Source organism: Symphalangus syndactylus, chromosome 4, assembly GCF_028878055.3.
Source record: "Symphalangus syndactylus isolate Jambi chromosome 4, NHGRI_mSymSyn1-v2.1_pri, whole genome shotgun sequence".
Classification (NCBI taxonomy): domain Eukaryota; kingdom Metazoa; phylum Chordata; class Mammalia; order Primates; family Hylobatidae; genus Symphalangus; species Symphalangus syndactylus.
In genome coordinates this window covers 119,780,737-119,802,630 of record NC_072426.2, presented here as the reverse complement: position 1 = coordinate 119,802,630, position 21,894 = coordinate 119,780,737, and the positions used below count along the sequence as shown (strand labels likewise).

The 21,894-nt window shown below is 38.3% G+C and overlaps 1 protein-coding gene across 11 annotated transcripts in view; it reads left to right on the top strand.

Annotated features, from left to right (window-relative positions):
• The first annotated feature begins 280 nt into the window (after positions 1–280).
• The window catches only part of SLC10A7 (solute carrier family 10 member 7), a 259,532-nt gene continuing 237,918 nt past the window's right edge, over positions 281–21,894 (top strand). For 7 of the 11 annotated variants that reach the window (XR_010120553.1, XM_063638243.1, XM_063638242.1 and 4 more), the window contains exons 1-2: positions 281–1,104; positions 5,855–5,937. Coding sequence is in view for 10 of the 11 variants with exons in the window: in XM_063638243.1 (XP_063494313.1) it covers positions 1,005–1,104; positions 5,855–5,937 (183 nt within the window). In the remaining variant the exon portion in view is untranslated. Of the gene's footprint in view, positions 1,105–5,854; positions 5,938–17,513; positions 17,651–21,894 lie in introns of all 11 variants that reach the window. The other 4 variants (XM_055276057.2, XM_055276056.2, XM_063638241.1 and 1 more) reach the window with 1 other exon arrangement.

The window sequence follows — 21,894 nt, the reverse complement described above, 5'->3', positions numbered from 1 at the left end:
GATCCCTGCAGCCCTCCCCAGTCCCGGAGACAGTTGTGGGCCGCGGATGGAAGTGGATCCGGACCAAATGCCCACCCGCAGGCGAGCGACCTGGCGAGGTCCGGCCCACCTTCCTTGGGTTGTAGCGGACGCCGGCAAGCCGGGGTCCAGCGAACGTGGGCATCTGCCTGGTGCCGGATTTTCAACCCACCGCCAGGGCTAAGGCTCCCCGCCCACCAGCGAGCCACTTTCCCGCGCGGACTCCTCTAACTCCAGCAGCTCAGGCTGGGAACTCAGAGATCCAGAGTGGCCTCCCCTCCCCCCCGCGCATACGTCAGCGCTGGCGTCGTGGAAGCGCCGTATTGTCTGGAAGAAGCGCGTCTTCAAACTTGCACCCTGCTGCCGCAGCTTCAACGGAGAAATCCCTTGCCTCAAGCATATGTCAGCCCTGCCCCCGGAGTCATGGCACAGCAAAAGAGAGGCTCTCCATGAAGATATGCTCCAGAAGCGTGGGTGGCTGTGCCTAAAGGTTTGTTAGAGAAGGACAGTCAGTGAGGCTTGCTGGCTGTGGCGCCTTACGACGCTCTCCCCGACCCCTCGTCATTCAGAAGGTTCCGCAGGTCTCGGCAGCGGTGGGCTTGTCAGCCCCATCCGGCGGCCAGTCTCCCTTGCTGGATCGCCCACGTTTGTCGGCCTGGTCCAAGTTCTTCCTTTCAAAGCATCTGCTCCTGCGAGCCCGCGGCCGGAGGCGCTGGGGGCGTTTGTGCGCGTGTATTCTGAGGTGCGTGGTAGTGATGGCGGCGCTCAGCGAGACTTTCCTGTCACTGGATACTACTACTCCCAACCCTCCTCAAAGCCGCCGGAGCAACCCCCAGGTCTTTACTTTACTGTCGGCAATTTGACTTGCTCTGCTGCATGTCTGGAGGGACCAAGGAAAGTGTGGAGACGCTCCAAGGATTAGGTGATCGGAGCTTGAAAAGAAAAAAATCCCAACAAATAAACAAAACCCACCCACCCTAACAAATATGAGGCTGCTGGAGAGAATGAGGAAAGACTGGTTCATGGTCGGAATAGTGCTGGCGATCGCCGGAGCTAAACTGGAGCCGTCCATAGGGGTGAATGGGGGTAAGTGCTGCACCTCTGCTGGCTCCACCGCGGCTCCCACTTCAGAACTAATTTGTGAGGCTTAGAAAGATGGGGCAACCCTCATTGCAAGCGTTTGCCAGTTTCAGGGGCACTGACCAGCCTTTGGCCCTTTTGCTGATTTTCTAATTTACCAACTTCAGAGGGAACTTGTAATTAGGAACGGGGCAAAGGAATTTGAGCGCAGGTAGCCTTTTCCATAGACAGACAATGACTATCCTCAGTGTCAAGAAGTGAGGTTACAGAGAATGAAACTTACTCCTCTTGCCTTCAAAGTAGCATCCTATCCCAAGGGAATCTAGGTTGCTAAGAGTTCCGTATCTATCTTGGAGTGGACCTCATTATCGAGTCTACTTTCGAGTCCTCCCCGCCCCACATTTACTAAAAAAAAGTGGAGGAAAAACAAGAAAAAGGGACACCTTCGCCCCTAACTCAGATTTTATGGCCCACATGTTGGAGAGTGATGATTAGCTGTAGTTGCTGGCGCTCCAGAAACTCCCAAGCCGACTGACACGTTGCACTGTTTCATTACAGGGCACTACTTCCGTGTGCTGCCGGGATTCAGTTGCTATACTAGCAGTCTAACAGATACAGACTGTTAGACTATGTGTAGTGTAGTGTAGTGTAGTGTGTGTTTTGGCAGGGAAATGTAGATGGACTGAAAGCATACTTAGATCTCTGAATAGTGGGAGCTTTGTGCTGGAGGTGATGGGCACTGGTGGGAACATTAGAAATACTAGTTTTTTATGCCCCACCCCCAACACCTTTAGACAATTTTGTACTACTTTTCATAAACATTAATTGAATTTATTCAATTCGCTTGTCTTTTTGACCTTGTTTGTCAGTTTCCAAGCTTATTGACAGGTTTAATACCTTACTCATGCAACCGGAGCAAATAAGGACAGAGGTGAACAGGCACAATCTTTCATAGTAGGAAGCGCTCAGGAGGATATTTGAAGTTATTTTTATCTTTTTGTTAAAACATGATGGAAGTGAATGAAATGATCTCTTAGGAGAACAGTAGTGGTCCCTTCTCCCCTTAACCTCCACCCCATTACTCTGTTTAGAAGTAGCTTCCGGGAACATTTTAAAAGGAATTATTTAAACCAAAATTGTGGAGATGAAGGCTCGTTTGTTTTAAAATTTTGTTCTTCTGTATTCAACTTAGAACAAAACGTGTAGAATATGTAACTATGAGAATAAAGCAGTTATTCCTGGTGTTTTCTCCCTCTGATTGATGGTAATAGTTTCTTCTTTAACACGGCTGCTCTGTGAACTTTTGGGAAACTCTTGTGAAGATCAGGTCTGTCAAATGAAGACCTCCCTATTCCCGGAGCTAAATGAATATAAGACTTAGAGTACCTTTGCATGATCTGCAGTGCACACTTCACTAGCTATCGCTTCTCGTGTTAGATCTCTTATTTGCTCAGTTTTGAGATAAAATTACAGAGGATGTATGATCTTTAAATCTGCAGGGGCTAAGTTTGGCAAAATATCTTTTACCTTACATTCCCAAATATTCTGTGGGAAGAAAGGTGTTGAATGCTGAATCATTTCCGTGGGGCTTTTCTGCAGTGGCATGTATGAGATAGATTCTGCAAACTTGTGTGTTCCATAGACTCTGCTTATTAATATTTTGGTACATTATTGTATCATAGAAATACCATTTCCCATTTTCACTAGTCCTTCTGTCTTTAATGTAGGATAATTCATTCCTTTGTTTAATTATAATAGAATGTTAAGAGTGGGAGGGGAACATTTAAAGTGTTTTAAGCCAACATGCTTCTTTTACAGTTGAAGATACCAGGTGACTCTCTCTCTAGGTTAAGGTAGCTAGCTTAGGGAAGAGGAACTATTGGAGACCAGGGTATTTAAACTTCCTGGGAAACTTCTACTTCCCAAGCAAGCCAGATTCCTTGACTTTAAAATCTACTCCTGAAGCACCCTGCTTAGCTGCTGAAGGAATATTACTTGTGTGAGCTGCTGAGACAGATTCGCTCACAAATATAATGTACCTCTTATAAAAGTTTTTGAACAGCCTTCACTGCCCCCAAATGTAATGCCTTTTGCACTTGCCTTCTCCCTTTCCTTAGATCTCAGCAAAATGATTTGTGTAAATGGCAGGCATATTAAATAATTTATTACAGCATTTGAAGAAATCTTTGTTTCTTTTATTCATTGTTGTACTACAAATGCCTAAGACATAGTAGGTCCTCTCTCTCTCTATATATATAATATTATATATTATGTTAAATAATATATTATATATTATGTTAAATAATATATAATATATTATGTTAAATAATATATAATATATTATGTTAAATAATATATAATATATTATGTTAAATAATATATAATATATTATGTTAAATAATATATTATATATTATCATATATATTGTTATATATTGTATATAATATGTTATATATTCTCTAAAATATATTATTATATATAATATATATTCTCTCTCAGAGGGGCCTTGAGATATTATGTATATTATATATTATGTACATTATTGTATCATATATATTATGTATATTATATATTATGTACATTATTGTATCATATTATATATTATGTTATATACATAATATATATTAAATTATATACATAATATATATTAATTATATATATTATATTATGTACAAAATATATGTTAATTATATATATAAATAATATATATTATATATTATATGTTTATATATATTATATATGTTTATATATTATATGTTATATGTTAATATATATTATATATTATATGTTAATATGTATATTATATTATATATATATGGTGATTTTTCCTGAGCTTGGTCTTCTGTCCATATATCGAACAAGTGGAGGGTTTCAGGCTATGGAGGAGCCATGATTGTTGTCCTGTTGTTTTGCCTAAGTGAGTGTATTAGTTTCTTAGGGCTGCCACAACAAATTATCATGAACCAGGTGGCTCAATACAACAGAAATTTATTATCTCACAGTTCTAGAGGCCAGAAGTCTGAGGTCAAGATGTCCTCCAAAGGACATCTGGGAAATAATCCTTTGTGTCTTCTAGCTTATGGTGGTTGCCAGCCATTCCTTGGCTTGTGGCACTCTAACTCCAGTCTCCACCTCTGTCATCACATGGCTGTCTCCCTTGTGCATGTGTCTGTGTCCAAATTTCCATCTTTTAAGAATACCGGTTATTGGATTAATGTCCCTCCTAATCCAATAAGACCTCATTTTAACCTGATTACATCTGCAAAGACCCTATTTCCAAAAATGTGACATTCACAGGTTCTGGGTGGGCATGAATTTTGGGAGTGGAGGGACACTATTTAATCTAGTACAAGAAGACTGAATAGGATGCCAAATATGAGATGGTCTTAGGTTTTTAAATGTTGCCATATACCAAGATTTCTCAGCCTTGGCACATTGACATTTTGAACATGATAATTTTTGTTGTTGGAGGGGCTGTTCTATGCCTTCCAAGATGTTTAATAGAATTCCTGATCTTTACTCACTAGATGTTAGTAGCACGTCCTATCCCCCAAGTTATGACAACCAAAAAACATTTCTAAACATTGTCAAATGTCCATGGAGGACAAGATTGCCACTGCTGGAGAACCACTGCTATATAGGTACAAAATGTCATTTTCTCAGGACTGCATTTTTTGAAAGAATGTTGTTCTTTGTTAGCACATTAGGTTTTCAAGCCAATTGTGTATGTGTCACAAATGATACTTATATCCACTCACAGATGATATTTTTAACTATTGTTCTCGCAGTGTTAACACATTTGAATGCTGCCATCCTAACTCCAGAGAGGATTTCCTGGAAGGCAAGGACGAGGCCTGGCTGGGTCACCACGTATCTCTAGGGCCTAGCACAATTTAATAATAATTACGATCATAGCAATATATTATTAAGTACTTTATATGCATTATCTCATTCACATAGCAAGTGCTCAGTATTTGTAGAATGAATACTCTTGGGCAGAACTGAATGCAGGTGTGATCACAAGCTTTTCTTTCTGATATCCTAGAAGAAATGAAATAATATTTGCTAAAGAGAAGGGAACTTCTTGCATTGATTCTCCTCTTTGGGCTCAGGGGTATTTTGATTGTTATATAAGTGCTGATACCATGATAGATATAATCAGGACCTGTATTGAAGGATGTTGCTTACATGCTCTCCTGTGTGCTTCTTTATTCTTCTGGTCTGAAGATACTGTGCTGAGCAAGACAGCCATGGTCCTTGCCCTCTGGAAAATGCTCTTTGGAGTTAGGCTGCATCACACAAATGCTTACCTCTGTTGGGAGAGTAAGACACTAGGGGTGACACTGATATCTAAAGTACCATTTGTTGTCCTGCAGTAGATGATGATGATGATGATTATTATTATTATCATTATTTTGAAACAGTCTTGCTTTGTTGCCCAGGCTGGAGTGCAGTGGCGTGATCTTGGCCCACTGCAACCTCTGCCTCCTGGGCTCAGGTAATCCTCCCACTCAACCTCCCAAGGAGCTGGGACTATAGGCATGCACCACCATGCCCGGCTAATTTTTGTCTTTTTAGTAAAGACTGGGTTTTGCCATGCTGGTCAGGCTGGTCTTGAACTCCTGGCCTCAAGCGCTCTACTTGCCTCGGCCTCCCAAAGTGCTGGGATTACAGGCGTGAGCAAATAGATTCTTCTTTTGTGTCAAGTTATCTACTGAAATTCTTTTCTAACAATAACTCGTTTTTCTCTTTTTAGGACCACTGAAGCCAGAGATAACTGTATCCTACATTGCTGTTGCAACAATATTCTTTAACAGTGGACTATCATTGAAAACAGAGGTACTGTCATCCATGGGACACATGAAAAGCAGGGAGAAAAATTTAATTTGTACTTACCTTAAATTTCAGAGTCCTTTGGTAAAGCTGTTTATAGCTATAATCTGAAGGATTCACTATAGCAGAATATAACTTGGTTGGCAAAGGACTTGTGTTTCATTCCTACATACGTGTATTATAAAAGCTGTACAGTTGAGCAGCACAGGCCCTGAGGATATGGTTATGAGTATGTTTTTAATATGACAGCTGAACTGAAGCATCTACTTTAGTTCTTCCTCAACTTATGGTGGTAACTACAGTGGTGCCTGCTATGCCTGGGCACATTTGAGCTGTTGATGTTTAGTTTGGTTTTCATAACTTTTGTGAATCATCTTTGGTTCCAGGACTCATGCTGTTCAAATAATGCTTAATTTGTCATAACTTTTAACTAATTTTTATTTAGAAAAGCTTATTGTTCCTTAGCGTATCTATTAAATATTAATAGATGTCTTAAGAGAAATATTGGTGTTTTTCATTTGACACATATATGTATGTGTATGTATATATATGTGTGTATATATATATGTGTGTATACACATATATATATACATACACATACATATATGTGTCAAATGTGTGTGTGTTTGTATACACACACACACACCCCACACCCATATATATGTAGTGTTATTTACTGATTTACTGATTCAGGTTTCACCAAACATGAGATTCTCTTGGAAGTAAAGAAATCCAGACATTTTTACATTTAAGTGTGATAGAGGAATGAGTAGAATTTATGATTCTCTTTTAACTTATAATGGAAGAAAAAAAAAGAGGAGAAAATACCCATTTGCTCTTGAAGAAATTACATAAAACTATCATTCTAACATCCTGTTCTTATGTAGGTGGGAATATCTCACTATAAGAAGGTATTCTGTTTTTGGAAATGGCTTTAAAAATTAAAATTCTGGTCCAACATCATGTCTTACCTTTATTTATTTTAAGTGTGATTGGAATGAAGACTAAATTTAGTTATCTCCTTCTTAGATCACCTTAGTAGCAACATGGAAAAAATATGACTTTACTAAATTTACGTATTCTGTAGCCATCAGTTGGTACAAATCTTTTCATTGGGTTTTTTTTTTTTTTTTTTTTTTTTTTTTTGAGACAGAATCTCACTCTGTCGCCCAGGTTGGAGGGCAGTAGCGCGATCACGGCTCACTGCAACCTCTGCCTCCCGGCTTCAAGTGATTCTCCTGCCTCAGCCTCCCGAATAGCTGGGACTACAGGCACTCACCACCACGCCTGGCTAATTTCTGTATTTTTAATAGAGGTGGGGTTTCACTACATTGGCCAGGCTGGTCTTGAACTCCTGACCTCAAATGATTCACCCACTTCAGCCTCCCAAAGTGTTGGGATTACAAGCATGAGCCACCACACTCGGCCTCACTGGGGTATTTTTTGATACACATAGGATCATTGTGTAGTGTCTATAGCTGATAAATTGTGTCTCAAGAATTGTAAATATTTTCTGTGATTACCTACTTTTCTGAAAATAACTGACATGGGATGAGATTTCCTAGTATGTCAAATTCCAATTTTGGTAAACGATATTGATATGAGAAGACCATAATTACTACTTGCAGGGCACAGGCTTTTTTTCTGTCAACATATGAGTTCTAATATTGGTTCTCAAATGTGGGGCACAGTGATACAGAAAGATATTTGCTACTACCATAATGTTGGACTGATCTTGTTTGGAGGTCTTCCTGCTGACCTTGGCTAATGCTCTTTATGGAGCAGCTTTCTAACTCAAGTCCTTTACTTGGGATGTTGCTCTATGTCCCCTGCTGGCTGCTTAATGGCTACAGCTGTTACTCGTGCCGTGGGAAATCCAGAAAGCAACTTGATTTCTCTCACTTCTTAGCTTCTTACTTAATGCAATTCTGTGAAGCAGCCAACTTTGTGGGATGCACGAGTTGAAGAAGGAAGAATGGCACAGCTGTCAGCATTTCTCTAAGGACTGACTTCTTATGTAAGCACCTAAGAAACCTTCAGAGTCATCCAGCTAATTTGGATCTAATGAAATGCCGTGATCTCGTGCTTTATTGTGGTATCTAAGCAGCAATAAAAGCCATTTCTTCCATCAAAAGCCCTTTTCAAACGAATACAACATTAAGTCATTTTCAAAAGCCATTTAACTTAAGATGTCCTAGATTGTATCATTGTGTAATATTAAACCACTTCTAAACCCTGCTAATTTCATGGGTAACTTATAACTTAGGAGGTAGCAGTCATATTTGTTTACTAGTTAGTAATCCTAAATTCATTTCAGTGGGGATTACGATGTATATATCTTATTAGGTCCTAAAATATTTCATTTTTGCACACAGGAAACAGTGAATTATTATTGACTTGAGTTTATTTGGAAGCATTTGTGTAGGTCCCATTCAAGTTTGATTTATATTGAACATTTCTTATATGACTCATACATTGATTTAATGACATGTATTCTAAAATTTGTTTTAGTAATTTGTTAAAATTATAAAGGACACTGTGCTAATCCAATGCTGAGTCTTCAGTTTTATGACTATTAATTTCTAGTTTTTTGAAATTTTGTTGTATTGAAGTGAAATATGGTCACATTTAAAATTCATATTTAGTTCACTTCAAACCTGTAGTTTCAGAGGATTTGTCACTTAGCTGACTGTGGCAGGGCAAATTCGTTTAAACAAATATCAATTAAGTGCTTATGGCCACAAGGCACGGTGCTGGGGATAGAAACAAAGGTGAGCAGGAGACTCAGGGGCTGAGAAAAGGTCCTGAGTAGGGCAGAAGATGAAGGTTTTTCTTTATTTTTCTGCGAAAATTATAATTTTTTTATCCTATTAGCAGAAAAGCAAATATAGCAAACTCTAAACTTTAGACTCATGCTGTTTGTTTCAAGCCCAGAGCTATGAGCCTGACTCTCAGCAAATGAATGAGATGGTCAGATAAAGGGTTACAAGAGAAATCGGTGTCTAATGAAAATATTTCTACGTCCCAGTTAGAGCCCTGGTTTTAAGCAATGCTTGATGCTGTCAGTGAGACTCCGGTATGATCAGTACATGATGTGAAGTGTCTTCTTAAGTTTATTTTAATGGATTTTGACCTTATTACATATGAATAAACAAACTATGATGCAGAGCCAACTTTTTGATTATTCATGATGGCATTTATTTGACTATGTGGCTCAAAATTCTACATGGGTATGTATAGAATAATAACTATTTTGGAATTTACAGGGTTTACTTGCTTGTTCTTTTCTTTTATTACCTTGTTTTATCTTTATGATTGTGTGAAGAAGATACAGAAAATATATGACTCCGGGATTTTGTGAAAGTCTTGAAAATCCTTCTTTTTTTTTTTTTTATTTTTATTTTTTATTATACTTTAGGGTTTTAGGGTACATGTGCACAATGTGCAGGTTTGTTACATATGTATCCATGTGCCATGTTGATTTCCTGCACCCATTAACTCGTCATTTAGCATTAGGTGTATCTCCTAATGCTGTCCCTCCCCCCTCCCCCCACCCCACAACAGTCCCCGGAGCGTGATGTTCCCCTTCCTGTGTCCATGAGTTCTCATTGTTCAATTCCCACCTATGAGTGAGAACATGCGGTGTTTGGTTTTTTGTCCTTGCGATAGCTTACTGAGAATGATGGTTTCCAGTTTCATCCATGTCCCTACAAAGGACACGAACTCATCATTTTTTATGGCTGCATAGTATTCTATGGTGTATATGTGCCACATTTTCTTAATCCAGTCTATCGTTGTTGGACATTTGGGTTGGTTCCAACTCTTTGCTATTGTGAATAGTGCCGCAATAAACATACGTGTGCATGTGTCTTTATAGCAGCATGATTTATAGTCCTTTGGGTATATACCCAGTAATGGGATGGCTGGGTCAAATGGTATTTCTAGTTCTAGATCCCTGAGGAATCGCCACACTGACTTCCACAATGGTTGAACTAGTTTACAGTCCCACCAACAGTGTAAAAGTGTTCCTATTTTTCCACATCCTCTCCAGCACCTGTTGTTTCCTGATTTTTTAATGATGGCCATTCTAACTGGTGTGAGATGGTATCTCACTGTGGTTTTGATTTGCATTTCTCTGATGGCCAGTGATGAGGAGCATTTCTTCATGTGTTTTTTGGCTGCATAAATGTCTTCTTTTGAGAAGTGTCTGTTCATGTCCTCTGCCCACTTTTTGATGGGGTTGTTTGTTTTTTTCTTGTAAATTTGTTTGAGTTCATTGTAGATTCTGGATATTAGCCCTTTGTCAGATGAGTAGGTTGCAAAAATTTTCTCCCATTCTGTAGGTTGCCTGTTCACTCTGATGATAGTTTCTTTTGCTGTGCAGAAGCTCTTTAGTTTAATGAGATCCCATTTGTTGATTTTGGCTTTTGTTGCCATTGCTTTTGGTGTTTTAGACATGAAGTCCTTGCCCACGCCTATGTCCTGAATGGTATTGCCTAGGTTTTCTTGTAGGATTTTAATGGTTTTAGGTCTAACATATAAGTCTTTAATCCATCTTGAATTAATTTTTGTATAAGGTGTAAGGAAGGGATCCAGTTGCAGCTTTCTACATATGGCTAGCCAGTTTTCCCAGCACCATTTATTAAATAGGGAATCCTTTCCCCATTTCTTGTTTTTGTCAGGTTTGTCAAAGATCAGACAGTTGTAGCTATGCGGCATCATTTCTGAGGGCTCTGTTCTGTTCCATTGATCTGTACGCTGAGTGATTTTGTCACCACCAGGCCTGCCCTAAAAGAGCTCCTGAAGGAAGCACTAAACATGGAAAGGAACAACCGGTACCAGCCCCTGCAAAAACATGCCAAATTGTAAAGACCATCGAGGCTAGGAAGAAACTATAGCAACTAACGAGCAAAATAACCAACTAACATCATAATGACAGGATCAGATTCACACATAACAATATTCACGTTAAATGTAAATGGGCTAAATGCTCCAATCAAAAGACACAGACTGGCAAACTGGATAAGGAGTCAGGACCCATCAGTGTGCTGTATTCAGGAAACCCATCTCACGTGCAGAGACACACATAGACTCAAAATAAAGGGATGGAGGAAGATCTATCAAGCAACTGGAAAACAAAAAATGGCAGGGGTTGCAATCCTAGTCTCTGATAAAATAGACTTTAAACCAACAAAGATCAAAAGAGACAAAGAAGGCCATTACATAATGGTAAAGGGATCAATTCAACAAGAAGAGCTAACTATCCTAAATATATATGCACCCAACACAGGAGCACCCAGATTCATAAAGCAAGTCCTCAGTGACCTACAAAGGGACTTAAACTCCCACACAATAATAATGGGAGATTTTAACACCCCACTGTCAGCATTAGACAGATCAACGAGACAGAAAGTTAACAAGGATATCCAGGAATTGAACTCAGCTCTACATAAAGTGGACCTAATAGACATCTACAGAACTCTCCACCCCAAATCAACAGAATATACATTTTTTTCAGCACCACACCACACCTATTCCAAAATTGACCACATAGTTGGAAGTAAAGCTCTTCTCAGCAAATGTAAAAGAACAGAGATTATAACAAACTGTCTCTCAGACCACAGTGCAATCAAACTAGAATTCAGGATTAAGAAACTCAGTCAAAACCGCTCAACTACATGGAAACTGAACAACCTGCTCCTGAATGACTATTGGGTACATAATGAAATGAAGGCAGAAATAAAGATGTTCTTTGAAACCAACGAGAACAAAGACACAACATACCAGAATCTCAGGGACACGTTCAAAGCAGTGTGTAGAGGGAAATTTATAGCACTAAATGCCCACAAGAGAAAGCAGGAAAGATCCAAAATTGACACCCTAACATCACAATTAAAAGAACTAGAAAAGCAAGAGCAAACACATTCAAAAGCTAGCAGAAGACTAGAAATAACTAAAATCAGAGCAGAACTGAAGGAAATAGAGACACAAAAAACCCTTCAAAAAATTAATGAATCCAGGAGCTGGTTTTTTGAAAAGATCAACAAAATTGATGGACCGCTAGCAAGACTAATAAAGAAGAAAAGAGAGAAGAATCAAATAGATGCAATAAAAAACGAAAAAGGGGATATCACCACCGATCCCACAGAAATACAATCTACCATCAGAGAATACTACAAACACCTCTATGCAAATAAACTAGAAAATCTAGAAGAAATGGATAAATTCCTCGACAAATACACCCTCCCAAGACTAAACCAGGAAGAAGTTGAATCTCTGAATAGACCAATAACAGGCTCTGAAATTGTGGCAATAATCAATAGCTTACCAACCAAAAAGAGTCCAGGACCTGATGGATTCACAGCTGAATTCTACCAGAGGTACAAGGAGGAACTGGTACCATTCCTTCTGAAACTATTCCAATCGATAGAAAAAGAGGGTATCCTCCCTAACACATTTTACGAAGCCAGCATCGTCCTGATACCAAAACCTGGCAGAGACATAACCAAAAAAGAGAATTTCAGACCAATATCCTTGATGAACATTGATGCAAAAATCCTCAATAAAATACTGGCAAACCGAATCCAGCAGCACATCAAAAAGCTTATCCACCATGATCAAGTGGGCTTCATCCCTGGGATGCAAGGCTGGTTCAACATACGCAAATCAATAAATGTAATCCAGCATATAAACAGAACCAAAGACAAAAACCACATGATTATCTCAATAGATGCAGAAAAGGCCTTTGACAAAATTCAACAACCCTTCATGCTAAAAACTCTCAATAAATTAGGTATTGATGGGACGTATCTCAAAATAATAAGAGCTATCTACAACAAACCCACAGCCAATATCATACTGAATGGGCAAAAACTGGAAGCATTCCCTCTGAAAACTGGCACAAGACAGGGATGCCCTCTCTCACCGCTCCTATTCAACATAGTGCTGGAAGTTCTGGCCAGAGCAATCAGGCAGGAGAAGGAAATAAAGGGTATTCAATTAGGAAAAGAGGAAGTCAAATTGTCCCTGTTTGCAGATGACATGATTGTATATCTAGAAAACCCCATTGTCTCAGCCCAAAATCTCCTTAAGCTGATTAGCAACTTCAGCAAAGTCTCAGGATACAAAATTAATGTACAAAAATCACAAGCATTCTTGTACACCAATAACAGACAAACAGAGAGCCAAATCATGAGTGAACTCCCATTCACAATTGCTTCAAAGAGAATAAAATACCTAGGAATCCAACTTACAAGGGATGTGAAGGACCTCTTCAAGGAGAACTACAAACCACTGCTCAATGAAATAAAAGAGGATACAAACAAATGGAAGAACATTCCATGCTCATGGGTTGGAAGAATCAATATCGTGAAAATGGCCATACTGCCCAAGGTAATTTATAGATTCAACGCCATCCCCATCAAGCTACCAATGACTTTCTTCACAGAATTGGAAAAAACTACTTTAAAGTTCATATGGAACCAAAAAAGAGCCCGCATCGCCAAGTCAATCCTAAGCCAAAAGAACAAAGCTGGAGGCATCACGCTACCTGACTTTAAACTATACTACAAGGCTACAGTAACCAAAACAGCATGGTACTGGTACCACAACAGAGACATAGATCAATGGAAAATCTTTCTTAGAAGCACTTCCCTATTGTTAAGAGGCCCCTTATGAGCCAACGTGGTTGGTTGTTGTGACTTGTTTTGCTGGGTTCTTTACTGTACCATCATTCTGATGCAATGGCAATTTCTAATTGTCATTTATTAGATTAGCAGTATTTTCAAAGCACATTTTAGTTTTTATAACTTGTTTCTGTTGTAATAAAAGTGGTATTTACTTATTATAGAAAGATTAGAAAGATTAAAAATGACTACTATTAACTATTAACATCCATTTTTTAGTCCTTTCTAAAAAATATGTTTTATATGGATAATATTTTACAAAAATTGTATGTGAATGTAGTATGTTTGTACACATATTGCGGACATATACACATACACACATGTAATCTTATCCTATTTTTTTCATGTAACATTGTATACTTTTAATGTAATTTAATATTATTTAAATTTTCTTTATATAGTATAACAAAAATGTATACATTACTTACTTTTGTGAACATATGATTTATTCACATAGTTCAGAATTAAAAGGTATAACGATATGTATAAGTCTTTTTTTTTTCACTCTTCCACCAACTATCCAGTTTTCTTCTCTGGAGACAAACAATGTTAACAATTTCTGTGTACCTTTCCAGAGATATTCCATGTGAAACATACACATGCATATTCTACTCCCCTACAGATTGTATTTCATACTGTTTGGCACCTTAACTTATTTTACTTAAAATACGTGTCTTGTACATTGTTTCATCTCAACACATAAATAAGCCCATTTTTTTTGTACACCAAATAGTATTCTGTTTTATGGATGTGTCATGATGTATTTTTGTTGTCCTCTGTTGATGAACATTTAGTTAATTTCCAAGATTTTGCTATTACCAACATGTTGCAAAGGATAAAAATATATTATTTTGTATATTTGGAAACATATGTGAAGGATAAATTCCTGGAATTGGAATTGCTAGGTCAAATGATATATGTAGTTTAAGTTGTAACAGATATTCTAAGTACCTAGAATGGTGCCAGGTGCTCAGTAAGTATTACTTAAATGAAGGTGTGAGTTGCCAGGTTGCTCTCTATAGGTTATGCCAATTTATACACCTATTGATAAAGTAGGGGAGAGATTCTGTACACCTGCATTCTCATCAACAAGGTATTTAATAGCTCATAACACTCCAATTAGATTTTAAATTTTTAAATGATTCTCCTATTTTTGGACATTTGTTTCCAGATTTTGCTCTAATAACACTGTGATGATCAATTTTGTGTATAAATGTTTACAATCACATTTTTATATCTTTAGGATAAATTCCTAGTCATAAAATTCTGGGGTCCAAGAATATGAATTATATAGTCCTTGATATATATTACCAAATTAATTTTCAGAAAAGTTATGCCATTTTTTATTCCTATCAGAAGTATATGCAGTCCGGGCATGGTGGCTTATGCCTGTAATCCCAGCAATTGGGGAGGCTGAGGCAGGTGGATCACCTGAGTTCAGGAGTTCCAGACAAAATTGGCCAACATGGCAAAACCCCATCTCTACTCAAAATACAAAAATTAGCTGGATGTGGTGGTGGGCGCCTGTAATCCCAGCTACTTGGGAGGTGGAGGCAGGAGAATCGCTTGAACTCAGGAGGCAGTGGTTGCAGTGAGCTGAGATCGCACCATTGCACTCCACCCTGGATGACGAGCGAAACTCCATCTCAAAAAAAACACAAAAGTATACGCAAATACCTTAGTGTATTCTGGCTAATCATTTCATTACGGTATTTTAAAAAATAAAAATACTAATATTTGTTTAGTGTTTATCAAATGCCTCTCAGTATATTTAAATGAGATTTGGCTTCAAGGCTGTTGAGAATTCTCTGGAACTGCTGGTGCTCAAGTTTTCTCTGGAGTGGAGCTCTAAGAATTCTGATTCACTGTAAGGATGGCTTGCTTTCTCTTAGGTCTGATCCCAGGACCTAATGTGACTTCTGGTAGGCTGAGTGTTTTCTAATGGTCCTAAATTATACTCAGATCGCTAGAAATTCTTTAGATATCATTTAGGGATGTCTTGTGACCTAACAGGAAGGAACTGCTGTGTGTATCTCCACACAGGGAGATAGACAGTGGGAAGTGATGAGACTAATCTCAGAATGTGGTGATGAGCAAATGAGTCTGCATTAACGTACTGTTGATTAAACTGATAAACTTTGGCTAATGTCTCTGAGGCTGAGGATCTCTTGAACATCTTACCTGAACAAAGGGGCCATTGCAGTTCTATACTTCCAACCAGTGACTCTCTGGCATAGTTGAATATGCTTTAATGATCACTTGCTTGTTTTAAAGGACTATAGTTTTTCTAGCACTTTCCAATTTTCTTTTATTTTAGTTTTCCATTGTGTAAATACTAGTTACACAAGTATTTGGTGTACAAAAAAAAGGGCTTATTTATGTGTTGAGATGAAACAATGTACAAGACACGTTTTTTAAGTAAAATAAGTTGAGGTGCCAAACAGTATGAAATACAATCTGTAGGGGAGTAGAATATGCATGTGTATGTTTCACATGGAAGATCTCTGGAAAGGTACACAGAAATTGTTAACATTGTTTGTCTCCAGAGAAGAAAACTGGATAGTTGGTGGAAGAGTGGAAAAAAAAAAAGACTTATACATATCTTTATACCTTTTAATTCCGTTTTTATTTTAGTTTTCCGTGTTATTTCAATACAATGTAAACTCAAATGCAAGTATTTGTTAGTTTAGATATATTTGAATCCCAGAGGTTAACTAATTATCCTTTTTTTAGTTGTCAAACTCATAACATATGCTTGGTTTCTTATGTTTAATGTGCATTTTTTTTCCCCTCTTGGGGCAGCAGTGGGAGAAGCAGGCATGGGTTTGCTAGCATGCCAGAAAATTTAGATCTGATCTTCACCATATAGTAGCTCTCAACTTCAATTTCTTCACTGGTAAAACAGGGATAATAGTATTTACTTAATGAGATTCTTGTGAGGATTAAGTGAGATAACATGTAAAATGACAAGCTCAGATTATGGCATAAAGCTGGTATTCTGTTAGTGTTAACAAAGAATCTACTGAATAGACTGTGGAAGGAAATGCCATTTGGAATTAGAGACTGTCATTGAGGGAAATGTTTTTTAAAGTATTAATTTGTAGATTCAGTAACATCTTGCCAAATTGAGGACTTATAGCCTTGGTGCAATGAATAGAGGTTACTGTATTTGGTTGAAATGTGATAGGTCTTATTAAGGTTTTTTTGAAAAGATTTATTATTTTATGTAGGTAAACATACATATACGTTGTTCAACAATCCCCAAATCTATACTAGTATAAAGTATGGTTAGCTTAGTCCTGGTCCAGAATTTTACACATCTGATTTGTTAGGGCTTATTGTGTATTGTAAAGAAATTAGAATAAGAACATTTAAGAAATTTTAGGCCAGGCACGGTGGCTAATGCCTGTAATTCCAGCACTTTGGGAGGCCGAGGGGGGCAGATCACAAGGTCAGGAGATCGAGACCAACCTGCCCAACATGGTGAAACCCCGTCCTACTAAAAATACAAAAATTAGGAGGGCGTGGTGGTGGCAGGCACCTGTAGTCCAAACTACTCAGGAGGCTGAGGCAGGAGAATCCCTTGAACCTGAGGGGGCGGAGGTTGCAGTGAGCCAAGATGACGCCACTGCACTCCAGCCTGGGTGACAAGCAAAAACTCCATCTCAAAAAAAAAAAAAAAAATTTAAGAAATTTTAAACAAAAATACTTTATAGCCTTCATGAGTAACTTTTTTCTCTTGCATTCTGTCTCGTATGCATATACTTATAGATAAAAATTTTAGCTATGAAAAAACTCAAAATTAAAAACTAACTCATGTGATGTTATTTTAGTAGGGATCTCCTTTCAGGAATGGTTTTCTTACCTTTGTTTATTTTGTTTCCTTAATTTTTCCAGGAGCTGACCAGTGCTTTGGTGCATCTAAAACTGCATCTTTTTATTCAGATCTTTACTCTTGCATTCTTCCCAGCAACAATATGGCTTTTTCTTCAGCTTTTATCAATCACACCCATCAATGAATGGCTTTTAAAAGGGTATGTTTAAATCTTTAAAAGTGGGTCCGCTTTTAATGGGGCATCTCTAGAGACATTATTGTTTCTATGGCAACTATATACAAAAGGGCTTATGTGTACTATCTTAAAAGGAAGTAAAAACACATCTTTGTTTTCCTTTAAAACAATAGTATTTCATCAAGGAGGTTCATCAAATAATTAACAGAATCTTAAGATACACCCTCATGCTTCATCCTGAGGTTTTACGAAGAGCACTTTTCTGAGAATTTTAAAGAGTGGTCTTGGAAGAAAAATGAGAAGGACTAGCAGAAGTAAGATCTGTATGCAAGTCAATTGGATGCCAATTAATTAGATAATACCTCAGTGTAATGTGTGTTTTAGAAATGTTTAAGGAAGAAAACATACATATATGTGGGACAAACGTTACCTTTTCATTGTTTTATGTTTGATATAATAGTTGAACTTTGAGCCTGAAGATTGAATTCTGACCATATCCCTAACATACTATGTGACTTTGAGCAAAGTTTTTAAATAGTTTTTAATGTCAATTTCCCTGTCTAGAAAAGGAAGATAATCATACTTTTACTGCTTACTTACCAATGATGTTGGGGATATCAATTGAAATTACGTATTCATTGATTCAAGTTATTTATTTAGCTTCTACTTTGTTTCAGGAGTTATTATAAATATTGGAGAAACAACAGTGAAATGCCAGTTAGCTTTGCATGTTGGGGAGTCTCAGGGGGTGTGGTATCAATAAACAAGTAAGTAGATGAGCAAGATAGAGATAAATGATGTAAAAAGAACAAAACAGTGAGATATGTGAAAGTGGTTGGGTGGGCAGGCTGGTGATTAATTTAGATTTCAGAGTTCTGGGGGCAGAATGTTCTAGGGAAAGGAAACAGAATGTACAAAGGCTCTAGGGCAGGATCAAGCCTGTTGTGTTTTCCAGTCAGTAAAGCAGCCAGGAAGTCCAGAGCCTGGTGATGTAGAGGAAAAATACCATGTCCTAGCGGTAGAAAAGTAGGCAGGGATGAGGTATGTAGAGCCTTATAGGCCATGGTACAGCATTCGGATTTTATTCTGCGTGCTACAGGAAGCTACTGGAGGGATTGGAATGAGGGAGTGATGTGGTCTGATTTATGTTTGCAAATGATTCTTCTGATAGCTATGTGGAGAAGAGATAGTAGAGGGGCCTGAGAGAAATCAACTCAGAGAGTAGTGGTGAGGTAGCAGTTCAATAGAGAGAAATGAATGTGTGCCAGATAGATTTTACAGTAGAGCTTTCAGCAGTGATGGGTGAGGAGGATGTAGAAGGAGGACAGAGGAACCAAGGATGACTTCTGGGTTTTAGGTATGAACCACTGGGTAATTGGTAGCATCATTTACTTACGAGGGGAAAACTAGTTTAGGAGGCATGGTGGAAATCAAGAGTGCCATTTTGGCCAGATTTAGTTTGAGAGAATGAACATAAAATTTCACCAAAAAGTGTAAAATGCCACATAAATATAATGACATCATTTTAGAGCAAAAATGTTTTATGCATATCAAGAGCCAATAGTTACTGAATATCTGCCATGTGTAGGCCACTCAAGGAATACAAAGATATTTACTCATTTTTGTTGTCTTCTGGGAACTTCCAACCTAGTTGGTTATAAAGGACATATATATATATATATATGCCTCCTAGTAATCACCAAAATGGGGCACCATGTGATTTTTCAGATGAGTGGTGTAATCAGTTAAAGAATAAGCAGTTCAGCAAAGATTGGGTACTCGTAGAGATTTCAAAAATGAGGCATTAATGAGATACATAGATAAAATATTTCCATAGGGTCGGCTTGCAGAAGGCCTAAATTACTGGGCTGAGGAGTTTGCATTTGAAGCTATAGATGATGGAGAGAGAGCTGTTAAAAATGCTAAACAAACGAATAACAACATGTTTAAAAGTGGCTACTAAGGAAGATTAATTGGACAGCCTGCACTCTCAATATGCTAAATAAAACAAACAATTCTGACTTCAAGATGTTGAACTTAAAGGAGTATACACTTACCGTAATTCATTTAGAGAAAGCTCTTCCTGGCTTAGTGTTTTTTCTCTTCCCCTCCCTAATTTGAAAGTACATACTTAGTATATTAACTTGAAGGGGTTGCATAATCATGTTTAAGTTGTTGAAATAAAGATATCCTGAGCACATGCTCCTTACCTTGCATAGTAAAGGGACAGAGTGAGGTAGAGGGAACATTGAATAGGCCTTTGTAAGTGTCCAGATTGGCTGAGAAGCATCTGGACAGGGATGATAGTGGCAGTAGTAATGGAGGAAACTGGAAAGTTAGTTGTGGTGACAGATTGATTTATTTTTATTTTTATTTTTTGAGACAGAGTCTCACTCTGTCACCAGGCTGGAGTGCAGTGGTGTAATCCCGGCTCACTGCAACCTCTGCCTCCCAGGTTCAAGTGATTCTCCTGCCTCAGCCTCCTGAGTAGCTGGGATTACAGGTGCCTGCCACCATGCCTGGCTAATTTTTGTATTTTTAGTAGAGACGAGGTTTCACCATGTTGGCCAGGATGGTTTCAATCTCTTCACCTCGTGATCCACCCACCTCGGCCTCCCAAAGTGCTGGGATTAAAGGTGTGAGCCACCGCGCCCAGCCACAGATTGATTTTTGAGGAGCAAGTGGAGTTACATATAACTTCAAAGTTTCAAACTGGATCATTAGGGAAAAAACTGGTCCCACTGACCAAAAAAAATATGTAAATTCAGAGGGGAAGTTTATTTTTTAGAAAACATCGCCGGGTGCGGTGGCTCACGCCTGTAATCCCAGCACTTTGGGAGGCCGAGGCAGGCAGATCACAAGGTCAGGAGATCGAGACCATCCTGGCTAACACAGTGAAACCCCGTCTCTACTAAAAATACAAAAAATTAGCCGGGCGAGGTGGTGGGCGCCTGTAGTCCCAGCTACTCGGGAGGCTGAGGCAGGAGAATGGCGTGAACCCCGGGGGGCGGAGCCTGCAGTGAGCCGAGATCGTGCCACTGCACTCCAGCCTGGGCGACAGCAAGACTCTGTCTCAAAAAAAAAAAAAAAAAGAATATGAATTCTTTCTGGAGATGTGTTGTACAGCATGGTAACTATAGTTAGTAATGTATACTAGAAAATTGCCAAGAGAGTAGATGTATATGTTAATTAGTTTGATTGTGGTAATAATTTCACAGTGTATACATATGTCAAAACATCATGTTGTATGCCATAAATTTTTATAATATTTGCTTGTCAATTATCCCTCAATAAATTTGGAAAACAAATATATAAATACAATATTAGACATGCTTAGTTTAGAGTGGCAGTCATAGGCACCTACAAATTTGGGAATTGTAGTTAGGGCTAAAAAATATAAACTTGAAAGTATTCCTACAGATTGAAAATAAGATTGAAAAGATGGCAGGAGAGCCAGCAGAAAAAAACAAAAACAAAAACAAAAAAAAACCCAACAAACAAACAGAAACACCAGAATGACTGGTTTAAAAGACAGAAGCTAAATTTGAATGAACTACAACGGTAACCATGAAAATATTAGAGTGGCCTGAGAAGTAAGAAGGTAAGCAGAATAAATATGAGGAAAAATATGCCAGATTTGGTGATTTGGAGATTACTGGTTACTTTAAGGTTAGTATTACTAGTAGAGGGGGCAGAAGTCTCATTTTGGAGAAGTAAAGAGAGAATGGTCTGTGGGGCCATGGAGGCAGGCACTCTTTAAAGGTCAAAAGTGAGTCACAATGAGAAAAGTGGGATTATATCTTGAGGAGGCAGCACCACTCATTTCACTTATTTTGCTGTTAGTTATCTACATTTGTGCATTGACTCTTCTGCCTCCTTGAAGGCAGGAATAATGTTTTTACTTCTTTTTAAAAATTCTTTCCTGTAGGATTTTACCCATAGAAGATATATGTGTTCAATATATAGTTGGCAATTTTTTTTTTGAGATGGCATCTCACTCTGCTGCCCAGCTGGAGTGCAGTGGCACCATCTTGGCTCACTGCAACCTCTGCCTCCTGAGTTCAAGCAAAATTTTTGTCTTTTTAAAGCTATGAGAATTCTGCTTTTTTGCACATAGAAGGGAAGGGGCTGGAAGAGGAGGGATGAAAAAGCTAAAAAGATTGAAAATGCCTGAGAGGATCTGTCCTAGTATTGGGAGTAGGGGAGACAGAAGGCAGAGAGGCTGAAGTGGGAGGCCTAGATAAGTCTTTGACCCATAAAAGTTTTAC